Source organism: Antechinus flavipes, chromosome 4 (assembly GCF_016432865.1).
Source record: "Antechinus flavipes isolate AdamAnt ecotype Samford, QLD, Australia chromosome 4, AdamAnt_v2, whole genome shotgun sequence".
In the NCBI taxonomy this organism is placed as follows: domain Eukaryota; kingdom Metazoa; phylum Chordata; class Mammalia; order Dasyuromorphia; family Dasyuridae; genus Antechinus; species Antechinus flavipes.
In genome coordinates, this window is record NC_067401.1 from 316747254 (window position 1) to 316761130 (window position 13877).

Here is a 13877-nt window from a genome sequence, read left to right on the forward strand (position 1 = left end):
ATGATAAGCAACAGTAATGGGTCCCAACCTTCAGCTATGCAGCTTTGCTATGAGAACATCAATGGATCCTGCATTAAAACTTCCTACTCCCCTGGATCCCAAATAATCCTCTACCTGGTCTTTGGCTCAGGAGCTCTATTGGCTATCTTGGGAAACCTTATGGTCATGATTTCAATTCTTCACTTCAAGCAGCTACATTCTCCAGCTAATTATCTTATTGCGTCCTTGGCTTGTGCTGACTTTTTGGTGGGAGTTACTGTAATGCCATTCAGTATGGTAAGGTCTGTAGAAAGTTGTTGGTATTTTGGGGAGAGATACTGTAAATTTCACACTACTTTTGATGGATCATTTTGTTATTGTTCCATTTTCCACTTGTGTTTCATCTCTATTGATAGATACATTGCTGTTACTGACCCTCTTGTCTATCCCACCAAATTCACCATGTCAGTTTCAGGCATCTGCATCTTTTTGTCCTGGGTCCTTGCCACTACATTTAGTTTTTCACTTTTTTACACAGGTGCCAATGATGATGGACTGGAGGAATTAGTAAGTGCTCTCACCTGTGTGGGAAGTTGTCAGATGGCTGTGAATCAAAACTGGGTAATGATAGACTTTCTGTTATTCTTCATTCCCACTCTGATTATGATCATTCTTTACTGTAAGATTTTTCTAGTTGCTAAAGAACAGGCTAGAAAGATTGAAAGTATTAACAGCCAAACTGAGTCAGAAAGTTACAAAGCCAGAGTGTCTAAGAGGGAGAGAAAAGCAGCCAAAACACTAGGTATTGCAGTGATTGCATTTCTGATTTCATGGTTGCCATACTTTATTGAATCAATAATTGATGCATTCCTAGGGTTTATCACCCCAACATATATTTATGAAATTTTAGTTTGGTTTGCTTATTATAACTCAGCTATGAACCCTCTAATTTATGCTTTCTTTTATCCTTGGTTTCAAAGAGCAATTAAGTTGATTGTCACTGGGGAAATCTTCAGAGGTCACTCTTCAACAATAGATTTGTTTTCTGAAAAAAATTAAGAAGTTAAAAATATGGAACAAAGTTAACACTGGAAGAGGTGAATTATTATGAGATAATAGTATCCTCTGTCTATTCACTCCCAATTCCAATTTCAGGGTTCATGTTTAATGACATTTATTTACCACATCAAATTATACATGAGTAGTGTTTACCAGTTGTCTTCAAAATTTCATTCCTGTTCCTGTCTCTTCTTATTTGACAGAACAAACTCTAAGATTCTGGCAATTACAGGAAGTTTGGAAGAGTTTTATGTTCTGAAATTTGGGGCTTTAACTAGTAGCCGGGTCATAATAGTTTTCAGAGTTTGGGCAGTTGTATATCCCTCTTACTTTACTATAAAAAAAATTCCTGACAGATATTTCAAAGGATTAATATTAGTGTCTCTGCTTTAAACAATACCTTTGCTTTGGGTTTTTTTTTTCTCATTTACTTCTTTGGTTCCACTATTGTTCTTTCCCTAATGTGCATTCTTAAATTATTCTTTTTCTTTACTTCATTTTGTCTCCAAAATTTCCCAAAGTCCTGTGAAATATCTCCATTCTCACATTCCTGTTCCTCCCTATTTGTTCAATTTTTGTTTATGTGCATTTGTGTCCACCTATTCCTGACTTCCCACAAAAAGTGGCAGCTTCTGGGAAAAGCTTATCTCTCTTTCTCTTCCTGCCTAAGGAAAGAGCATCATTTAATATTTCTCTCTGATATTAATCAAGTTACACCATGGCTAGAGCAGTTTGAATGTTAAATTAGACTAAGCTCTTGTGTATGATGGGAGCAGGGGGGAGGATAGGGATAGTTTTCTAATAGAGGTTATCTTTTACTCATACTATATATTCTCTCTAAGTGGTATACCAATATCCAACTCTCCTCCTTGGTTAACATAGGGTTTAGGAATTTCCCCGAGATCATTTTTCCCTATTGTGTGAAATTCATGTGCTTTGCTGATATAGCCCTGTAGGACTTTCATTAACTCATTCACAAAACATCTTGGTTGATTATATGGCTCTATTTTCTTTTTTTTTTTTTTTCATATGATGGAACTAAACTGCAACTGATTATTGATGTTTTTTGTTTGTTTAGATGAGCAAATATTATTAAAGTGTTTTTCTTGATTGCTTTGTCAATTATACTTGTTAGAATTTTCACTCAACAAATACAAAACATCTAATATGAGCATAATACCATTCAGCAACCTGAGTGATACACAGATATGTAAGAAATGGTCTTTTCCCTACAATTAAAAGGAGAGGACATAAGATACATATGCAATTTCAATAATTACACAGTAAAAAAAAGTATTAATTTGTCAACTCTCCCTATGACTACTTCCTCCTTTGTGGCATATGAATGCCCTTTTCAAAAAAAAAATATCATGTGATTTTTAAATTCAGGATATATCCTATTGACTATAAGTCCCTCTCTTGGAAAGGTATTGTTGAATACTTGCACCAAAAAAAAAAAATGCCCTCCTTTAACTATATGTTGTACACTATCAGCTGATTAAGTTCACTAATATTATAATATTTTACCAAAACTTAAAATAAAAGCTCCCAAGCTTTGCAAAGTACATAAGTTCCTTTTGTTGGTAAGTTGTTGGTTGGCATGTAGAAAAGTTAGTATTTGGGTAAATCTGAATAGATTGGTAGTTCTCCTGAATGGAGACTGAAGGTCTCATGTCCCTGCTAGTCCCTATGACTTCAGTCAACAACTCCTAGCAGGAAACACATATAGAGATGATACTGTGTCTCAATAAAATTTTATTATTAATGATAATGAAAACATATTGGCTCACTTAACAAAAATTTCTCCTAAAAACTATTTACTTGATGAGCAGTGTATCAGAATCTGGAAATATAAAAATTAGATAGAATATAGATAAAAAATAGATGATAGATAGAACAGATGGATAGATGGATGGATGGATAGATGAATATTTACACTCATATAGCAGCTAAGTGTTATATTGGAAAGAGCACTAAACCTGGAGTTGGGAATACCTGAGTTCAAATCCAGCCTCAGACACTTAATAGTTCTATGATTTTGGGCAAACATAATCCAGTTTGCCTAAAGTTTTTCATGTATAAAATAAGCTGGAGAAGGAAATTGCAAAGCTCTACTATCTTTGCCAAGAAAACCCCAAATGGGGGTCATGAAGAGATGAAAACAACTGAATAACAACAATAACAGAAACATACACATTCATTAATACACACACCCATACACACATACATATACATATATGTGTATTATATAGATCTATCTGGAGAGAGAGAGAGAGATCTATATCTCTATTTATATATATAATTATCACATGGAGAAGAATGAAATAATGTAAACAAGCTAGACTAAAAGCTTTGAGAATAGGATCATCAAATTAGATTTTATAGGGCTATAGGTTATTTTATGGAGGAAGAAACTAAAGCCTGGAGAGGTCCAGTGGTTACCCAGGTTCTCACACAGTTAGAAAAGGACTGAGGCAGTAGTAGGACTTTCATGTTCCTAAGTCCAAATCCAATGCTCTATCCACTATACTAGGGTACCATTCTAGTTTGGTCAAGCATAGGAGGTAATAGTTATTGATGATTGCTCTCTCAGGAAAGTGGGGAGCCAGAGTCTGCAGTTACTTGAAGGATAAAATAGTGTTTGAGTTGAGTCTTGAAGGAAAGGGAAAAGAATTGATTGAGAAGAGAGGAAAGTACATTCCAAGAAAAACTGGACAGGATGAGCAAAGACATGAAAATAGGAGAAGTGATGATGAGACAAAAGTTGTTTAGAAGCAGTGTGCTCCAGTGATAAAGAGCTTTGCAGTGTGATTCAGAGGATCTAGATTCAAACATTGCCTTCATCATGATCTGGGTGACCTTGAATAAATTATTATTTTCCTCAACTAGAAATTGATAAAATCCAAAATCTATCCAGCCCTGAATTTCTGATTTTATATTTGATACTGAAGTTTACCTAGAATAAACTGTGAAAAGAGGAGTGGTAGGAGATGAGGATGGAAATGTCCATTGGTGTCAGACTGTTGAGGCACTTCAATATAAGGCTCTGGAATATGTATGGTAATTTAGGGGAAGCCACTGAGTGAAGGAGAGACATGAGAAAGATGCTTCCAAAAATCTCACAAGTTTCCCTATCATTCAAACTACCATGACTACAATTCAGGCTCTCATAAATCATCACCCAGATTACTGCAAACATTTCCCACATGATCTCCTTGTTTAAAACCACTCCCTACTCCAATTTATCTTTCACATAGCTTCAAATATTATGCCCCTTAAAAAACAGGTCTGATTATGTCAGAGAATCTTTCCCATGCAATATATTCCACCAGTTTCCCATTGTTTCTAGGATTGAATATAATCTCTTTGGGCATGTAAAGCACTTCACAACTAGTTTCTGGGTAGAAGACAAAAGGTTATAATTTTAACTGTCTCCTTGCTTTTTTTTTTCCCCTGAGGCAATTGGGCTTAAGTGACTTGCCTAAGGTCATATAGCTAGGAAGAGTTAAGTCTCTGAGGTCAAGATAACAGCACGATTCTGCCACCTACGTCAAAAATAGACCTATTATGACATAAAACTTTATTATCACCCAAACAGTAAAAGAAAACTATGCAATTCCAGCAAGAATATTCATTAACCCCACTAAATCCTTGGCTTGTTCATTTATTTCCCTTGAATGGATACATTGGTTGAAGTTACATTGAAAACATGATCATGAAAGTAATGAACAGCTGGGTGTAAAGTCTTAAATAGAATCCCTACTGACAGCCTCTTAGGGAAGGGATACAAGCCACAAAAGGCCATCTGAGACTTCTCAGATACAAATATTGTCACTTAATGTGTTAAAAACCTGGGCCTGAGTATAAACATTTTACATTTGCTGGTGGGGGAATAATACTAAGAGCTCTGGCAATGTTTTAGTAGCTAAAATTAAAATCTTTAGAAGCTTCTACTGAAGTAACTGAGATTACTGATAGATAGATGGATTTTTTTCTTGATTTTTTGCAAATTGCAGTGAATGATAAAATTCAGCATGATTAATAAAAAGGGAAATTGAACCATAGACAGTTGGGTTTCTTAGTAGATACAGTGTTTGTTTAAATTCAGGAAGACCTGAATTGAAATCCTACCTAAAGTACTTATTAGCTATGTGACATTAGACAAATCATTTAACCTTCATCAGTTTCATTTTCTGCATCTATAAAATGAGAAAATGAGGGGGTTGGACTCAATGACCATTAGATCACTTCTAGCTTTGAATCATATTCTAAATTTATGATCATATGATCTTTCTGAAAAATAATAATCAGAAAATCTGACTTTGATTTATCTGGTGGGCATTCAGAATGCAAATGTTCTAGAAGATTTAGGCTATCATCATTCTGAGGTTCTTAGAACTAAAAGCAAAGCCAGTTTATAGAATTCTTTTTTATAGAAAGCACACTCTTTAAGCAAAGAGCATATCCTTTCATTGTGGATAGCTGATAAGGAATTGTTTTTTGCCTTTCTTTGAATCCCCAGCATCCAGCACAAAATCTGACACATAGTAGGTATTTAAATGCTTCTCTATTTAACAAGAGAATGTCAGCAATGGAGAGGAAGTCTCCCATAATAATTGTAATGGGCTGAGGCTCGAATTGATACACTAAGGTCCCAAGCATGTGACGCTAAATAGTAATTGGACCATACTCTATTAATATATAAGCTTGGATAAAGAATGGCCCCGCCCACTCTTTGTGCAAGTCCTGATGTGTTATAGGAAATGACGATTTTGGTGGGTGGAGGCAGGGGAGTGGAAAAGGAAGGGGAAGGAGAGACTGCTGGCTGGCATCTTGTCACAGCTGCTCCCATTGCCATTGTGACAGCCCTTCATCTCCAATCCCCTTCTGCTAGCTGGCTTCCTGTCTGCCCATATTGCTATCGCAATCTTTCTTGCTCATATTGCTATCGCAATTCCCTCTCACCTCTACTGAGAATAAAGATTGAAGATTTTTCCCTTAACCTGAATTCCTGACTCTGGCTGATTTTAAATATGCGGTCATCACAAATAATAAGGAATTATCTATTCTCCACTATTTATTGTTTTTTTTTTTTTTTGAACTCAGGTTCTTTGAGGTAAGAGTACAAACCTTAAACCCTCCAATAAAAACTTCCTATGTATTCACCTTGCCTGGAGACATTATCTAGTTTCATCTGTCCTTCATATAGGTTTTTTTTTTCACCTAGGCATCATTGGAACCTCACATTTATTTCAGATATTCAAAGGCAACTCAAAGGTTAGCGCAGAAAGCATTTTTACTCAACCAGGAATTAAGAGTAAACAGGGAGAAGAGACAAGGGTATTAGAGGGAACATATGTTCAGGAATATATTCAGGAAGATATGAATCATAAGAAAAATAAATCTAATCATTAAGCAGTGATTATTAAAAGAGGTTTAAAAAAAGAGAAAATGTAAGAATAGCAACAGATTTAATTTAGCATAGAGGGCTGTTGCTTAGTATATTTTCCACTTTTCACCAACTACTTTGTGAAGAGGTGACAAGTAGTAAAGATAGGGGAGGAAAAATAAGAGTATTGAATGGAAAGCAATATGCAATTAATGATCACAAAATGTGAATAGGAACTGATCCATGAAACAGTAGAGGATAACAAAATGAATTAGAAAGAATCCAACAATATGTTTTTTTTTTTTTTTAGGGCTTTTTTTTTTTTTTTAATAAATTTTATTTTATTTAATAATAACTTCGCATTGACAGAATCCATGCCAGGATAATTTCTACACGACATTATCCCTTGCAATCACTTATGTTTCGTTTTTTCCCCTCCCTCCCTCCTCCCCCCCCCCCCAGGATGGCAAGCAGTCCTATATATGCTAAACATGTTGCAGTATATCCTAGATACAATACATATCTGCAGAACCGAACAGTTCTCTTGTTGCACAGGGAGAATTGGATTCAGAAGGTAAAAATAACTCGGGAAGAAAATAAAAAATGCAAATAGTTCACATTCATTTCCCAGTATTCCTTCTTTGGGTGTAGCTGTTTCTGTCCATCATTTCTCCAATGAAACTCAGTTAAGTCTCTTTGTCAGAGAAATCCACTTCCATCAGAATACATCCTCATACAATATCGTTGTCGAAGTGTATAATGATCTCCTGGTTCTGCTCATCTCACTTAGCATCAGTCCATGTAGGTCTCTCCAAGCCTCTCTGTATTCATCATGCTGGTCATTCCTTACAGAGCAATAATATTCCATAACATTCATATACCACAATTTACCCAGCCATTCTCCAATTGATGGGCATCCATTCATTTTCCAGTTTCTAGCCACTACAAACAGGGCTGCTACAAACATTTTGGCACATACAGGTCCCCTTCCCTTTTTTAGTATCTCTTTGGGGTATAAGCCCAATAGAAACACTGCTGGATCAAAGGGTATGCACAGTTTGATAACTTTTTGGGCATAATTCCAGATTGCTCTCCAGAATGGCTGGATTCGTTCACAACTCCACCAACAATGCATCAATGTCCCCGTTTTCCCGCATCCCCTCCAACATTCATCATTGTTTTTTCCTGTCATCTTAGCCAATCTGACAGGTGTGTAGTGATATCTCAGAGTTGTCTTAATTTGCATTTCTCTGATCAATAGTGATTTGGAACACTCTTTCATGTGAGTGGTAATAGTTTCAATTTCTTCATCTGAAAATTGTCTGTTCATATCCTTTGACCATTTATCAATTGGAGAATGGCTTGATTTTTTATAAATTTGAGTCAGTTCTCTATATATTTTGGAAATGAGGCCTTTATCAGAACCTTTAATTGTAAAGATGTTTTCCCAGTTTGTTACTTCCCTACTAATCTTGTTTGCATTCGTTCTGTTTGTACAAAGGCTTTTTAATTTGATATAATCAAAATTTTCTATTTTGTGATTGGTAATGGTCTCTAGTTCATCTTTGGTCACAAATTTCTTTCTCCTCCACAAGTCTGAGAGATAAACTATCCTATGTTCCTCTAATTTATTTATAATCTCGTTCTTTATGCCTAGGTCATGGACCCATTTTGATCTTATCTTGGTATGTGGTGTTAAGTGTGGGTCCTTGCCTAATTTCTGCCATACTAATTTCCAGTTATCCCAGCAGTTTTTATCAAATAATGAAATCTTATCCCAAAATTTAGAATCTTTGGGTTTGTCAAACACTAGATTGCTATAGTTGACTATTCTGTCTTGTGAACCTAACCTTTTCCACTGATCAACTAATCTATTTCTAAGCCAATACCAGATGGTTTTGGTGACTGCTGCTTTATAATATAATTTTAGATCAGGTACAGCTAGACCACCTTCATTTGATTTTTTTTTCATTAATTCCCTTGAGATTCTCGACTTTTTATTGTTCCATATGAATTTTGTTGTTATTTTTTCTAAATCATTAAAATATTTTCTTGGAAGTCTGATTGGTATAGCACTAAATAAATAGATTAGTTTAGGGAGTATTGTCATCTTTATTATATTTGCTCGGCCTATCCAAGAGCACTTAATATTTTTCCAATTATTTAAGTCTGACTTTATTTGTGTGAAAACTTTTTTATAATTTTGCTCATATAATTCCTGACTTTCCTTTGGTAGGTAGATTCCCAAATATTTTATGCTATCAACAGTTATTTTGAATGGAATTTCTCTTTGTATCTCTTGCTCTTGGATTTTGTTGGTGGTATATAAGAATGCTGAGGATTTATGGGGATTTATTTTGTATCCTGCTACTTTGCTAAAATTATGAATTATTTCTAATAGCTTTTTAGTAGAATCTCTGGGGTTTTCTAGGTATACCATCATATCATCTGCAAAGAGTGATAGTTTGGTTTCCTCATTGCCTACTCTAATTCCTTTAATCTCTTTCTCGACTCTTATTGCAGAGGCCAGTGTTTCTAATACAATATTGAATAATAATGGTGATAGTGGGCAACCTTGCTTCACTCCAGATCTTACGGGAAAGGTTCCAGTTTTTCCCCATTGCATATGATGCTTACTGAAGGTTTAAAATATATGCTCCTAACTATTTTAAGGAAAAGTCCTTTTATTCCTATGCTCTCAAGTGTTTTTATTAGGAATGGCTGTTGGATTTTATCAAATGCTTTTTCTGCATCTATTGAAATGATCATATGGTTTTTGTTTGGTTGGTTGTTGATATAGTCAATTATGTTAATAGTTTTCCTAATATTGAACCAGCCCTGCATTCCTGGTATAAATCCTACTTGGTCATAGTGTATTATCCTGGGGATGATTTTCTGTAATCTTTTTGCTAATATTTTATTTAAGATTTTAGCATCAATATTCATTAGGGAGATTGGTCTATAATTTTCTTTCTCTGTTTTCAGCCTACCTGGTTTAGGTATCAGTACCATATCTGTGTCATAAAAGGAGTTTGGTAGGACTCCTTCAATCCCTACTTCTTCAAATAGTTTATTTAGCATTGGAGTTAATTGATCTTTAAATGTTTGATAGAATTCAGATGTAAATCCATCTGGTCCTGGGGTTTTTTTCTTAGGGAGTTGATTGATAGTTTGTTCTATTTCTTTTTCTGAGATAGGAGTGTTTAGAATATTTACTTCTTCCTCTGTTAGTTTAGGTAAGCTATATTTTTGGAGGTATTCTTCTATTTCATTTAAGTTGTCGAATTTATTGGCGTAAAGTTGGGCAAAGTAACTCCTAATTATTGCTCTAATTTCCTCTTCGTTAGTGGTGAGTTCTCCCTTTTCATTTTTAAGACTAACAATTTGATTTTCCTCTTTCCTTTTTTTAATCAGATTTACTAAGGGTTTGTCTATTTTGTTGGTTTTTTCATAGAACCAACTCTTAGTTTTATTAATCAATTCAATAGTTTTTTTACTTTCAATTTTATTGATCTCTCCTTTTATTTTTTGAATTTCAAGTTTAGTGTTTGATTGGGGGTTTTTAATTTGTTCCTTTTCTAGCATTTTTAGTTGCAAGCCCAATTCATTGACCTTCTCTTTCTCTATTTTATACAAATAGGCCTCTAGAGATATGAGATTTCCCCTTATTATCGCTTTGGCTGCATCCCATACATTTTGGTATGATGTCTCATTATTATCATTTTCTTGGATGAAGTTATTAATTATGTCTATAATTTGCTGTTTCACCCAATCATTCTTTAGTATGAGATTATTTAGTTTCCAATTATTTTTTGGTCTACTTTCCTGTGGCTTTTTATTGAATGTAATTTTCAATGCATCATGGTCTGAAAAGGATGCATTCACTATTTCTGCCTTACTGCATTTGAGTTTGAGGTTTTTATGTCCTAATATATGATCAATTTTTGTATAAGTTCCATGAACTGCTGAAAAGAAGGTGTACTCCTTTCTGTCCCCATTACATTTTCTCCAGAGATCTATCATATCTAATTTTTCTAGTATTCTATTTATCTCTTTGACTTCTTTCTTATTTATTTTGTGGTTTGATTTATCTAATTCTGAGAGTGCAAGGTTGAGATCTCCCACTATTATAGTTTTACTGTCTATTTCTTCTTGCAGCTCTCTTAATTTCTCTTTTAAGAATTTAGATGCTACACTACTTGGTGCATATATATTTAATATAGATACTTCTTCATTATTCATTCTACCCTTTAGCAAGATATAGTGCCCTTCCTTATCTCTTTTGATTAGATCAATTTTTGCTTTAGCTTGATCTGAGATCAGGATGGCTACCCCTGCTTTTTTGGCTTCACCTGAAGCATAGTAGATTTTGCTCCAACCTTTTACCTTTAACCTGCATGTATCACCCCGCTTCAGGTGTGTTTCCTGTATACAACATATTGTAGGATTCTGGCTTTTAATCCATTCTGCTAACCGCTTCCTCTTTATAGAGGAGTTTACCCCGTTCACATTTATGGTTAAAATGACCAATTCTGTATTACTTGCCATCTTGTTAACCCCGGTTTATGCTTTTCTCCCTTCTTACTCCCTTACCCCCCTTCCCAGTATTAAGCTTGTGAGCTCCCCTTGCTTCTCACAGCCCTCCCTTTTTCAGTATCCCTCCCCCCCCCTTAGAGTTCCCCCCCCCCAACTTGCCCCTTTCCCTCCCAGTTACCGTATTCCCTTCCACTTAGCTTATTCCTTCCTTTTTCACTTTTCCCTTCTCACTTTTCAATGAGGTGGGAGAAGTTTCACCATAGATTGAATATGTCTAAAATTCTTCTCTTAATGCCAATTCTGAAAGCAGTAAAATACTCACTATTTTCATCCCTCTCCATTCTTTCTCTCAGATATACTAGGTTTTCTTTGCCTCTTCATGAAATGTAGTACCCCCACTTTCCCTTTTTTCTAGTACAATGTCCTTTCCACAACTAGTTTCTAGAACAAGGTATACATGTATTCTTTATACATCTTTACAGCCGAAATATAGTTCCCAAGATTAATCTTTACCTTTTTAGATTTCTCTTGAGTTCTGTGCTTGTAGATCAAATTTTTTGTTAAGTTCTGGCTTTTTCATCAGAAATAGATGAAATTCGCTTATTTCGTTGAATGTCCATCTTCTTCCCTGGAAAAAGATGCTCAATCTCGCTGGGTAAGTTATTTTTGGTTGCATACCAAGTTGCTTAGCCTTTCGGAATATCATATTCCAGGCCCTTCGATCCTTTAATGTGGATGCTGCCAGATCCTGGGTGATCCTTATTGTGGCTCCTTGATACTTGAATTGGGTTTTTCTAGCCGCTTGCAGTATTTTTTCCTTTGCCTGAGGGTTCTGGCATTTGGCCACTATATTCCTTGGTGTTTTGATTTTAGGATCCCTTTCAGTAGGGGATCGATGAATTCTTTCAATGTCTATTTTACCTTCTGTTTCTATGACTTCTGGGCAGTTCTCTTTGATAATTTCCTGGAAGATAGTGTCCAGGCTTTTTTTTTCATCATACTTTTCTGGAAGTCCGATGATTCTCAGGTTGTCTCTCCTGGATCTGTTTTCCAGGTCTGTTGTCTTCCCCAGAAGGTATTTCACATCCTTTTCCATTGTTTGATTTTTTTGGATTTGCTTGACTGATTCTTCTTGTCTCCTCGAGTCATTCAATTCCAATTGTTCGACCCTGATTTTCAGTGAGGTATTTTCTTCACTCACTTTTTAAAGATCTTTTTCTAATTGTCCAATTGAGTTCTTTTGTTCTGTGGAATTTTTTTCCATTTCGCCAATTTTGTTTTCCAGTTCACCAATCCTATTTTTCAAGGATTTGGTTTCTTTATCCACTCTCTCTTTAACTGACTTCTCCAGGCTCTTTTGCCAAGCCTCCCTCTCCTTTTGCAGAGCCTCCCTCTCCTTTTGCAAAGCCTCCCTCTCCTTTTCCCATTTTTCTTCTAGCTCCCTTGTGAGAGCCTTTTTAATTTCCTCCATGAGATTCATCTGTGCTGAGGGACATAAGGTCTCCTCCTTCGGGGATTCACCTGGGGACTGTTTGTTTTTAGTCTCCTCAGGGTTTGGAGTCTGCTCTTTATCTGTATAAAAGGTGTCCAGGGTTAAATTCTTTTTCAGTTTCTTGCTCATTCTGTCTATTTATCAAAGACAAACTATCAAAGAAACAGAAGGAGAAAAACCCCTTGAATGGAGGCTGCTTTCTTTGGGGGAGGGGCAGGGTATTCGTGAGGCACGGGTCCTACTGTGCTATGGCGCCTGCGCGCTGAGATCCGAGCGCTCTGAGATCCGAGCGGGCTAAGACACTGTGGGGGAGGGTTGGCCAGGTCCCGAGAGACTCCAGCTGTTTGGGGTTGTATTCTTCACCCCCGGTGTTTTTAGCTTCTCTGCTGGGCTGCTGACTTTCTCCTATAGCAAAGCTCTCCCCGCAGAGACGGCTGCGATCGCGCCCCACCCCCTCTCCGCTCTACCCGGTTCTGAGCTGCTATCTGTGCTCTGGTTGCAGGTGCTGCCCGCAGACTGCTTCCAAATACCGTCCCCGCCCTCGCGCAAAAACAGACCTTTCTTGACGAGTCTCAAGGATGGTTTCTCTTGGTAAGTAATTGTATGGTTTTTTTTCAGTTGAGCATTAATTCAGAGGCATGAAATGAAATGAATAGTGAGAGAAAAACACGGAGGTTACACAGAAGTGTATTTCCTCTCCGCCATCTTGGCCGGAAGTCAACAATATGTTTTTTAAAAAGAACATGGTTGAAATAAAAAGATTAGTACATAGTTAAAATTAAAGAGGGAAGCAAAATCTATTAGGATTTTGTTGAAGTAAAAAAAAGTAAGAGTAGCAATCATGATTTTTTATAAGATAATAGAAAAAATAAGCTTGATTAAAATAAACAGAGCACCTTCATTATGCTGAAAGGCACCAAAGACAATAAATTAGTTGTAATACTATTCAATAGGATGAATAACACCTAAATATTTAAAAGAAATGATGAATGAGGTAAAGGAAGAAATAGTAAAACTATAACATATCTCTTTTAGATATCCCTTTTAGACTTGTAAAGCAAAAAACAAAAACAAAAACAAAAACCAGGAAGAAGTTAGAAATTTGAAGGAAATTTTTATAACAGTTAAAGATGATAGGCCTCTGGTGATTATTGGACAGTAATGGCAAGGAATATAGATATTAATTAGCTATTCATCCATAGTTTATTTACAAAAAATGATATTGTATTAGGGTATAAGCTTCACTAATAAATGCAGAAAAGTTAAACACATTTAATTATGACAATGAAATAAAATTTATGTTCATTTAAAAGCCATTAAAATGTATAAAATTAGTTCTAGGCTAAATAACTTAATCCTTAATTCCATAATAAATAACTTAATTCCAAAGAAAAAATTAGAGAAACAATAAATGCTTAATAA

The 13877-nt window shown here is 35.6% G+C and overlaps 1 protein-coding gene across 1 annotated transcript; it reads left to right on the forward strand.

Moving 5' to 3' along the window:
* On the forward strand, window positions 1-1038 carry LOC127561539 (trace amine-associated receptor 7a-like). Its single transcript, XM_051996736.1, has one exon. The coding sequence runs from the start codon at window positions 1-3 to the stop codon at window positions 1036-1038; it is 1038 nt and encodes a 345-aa protein (XP_051852696.1).
* Window positions 1039-13877: the final 12839 nt, after the last annotated feature.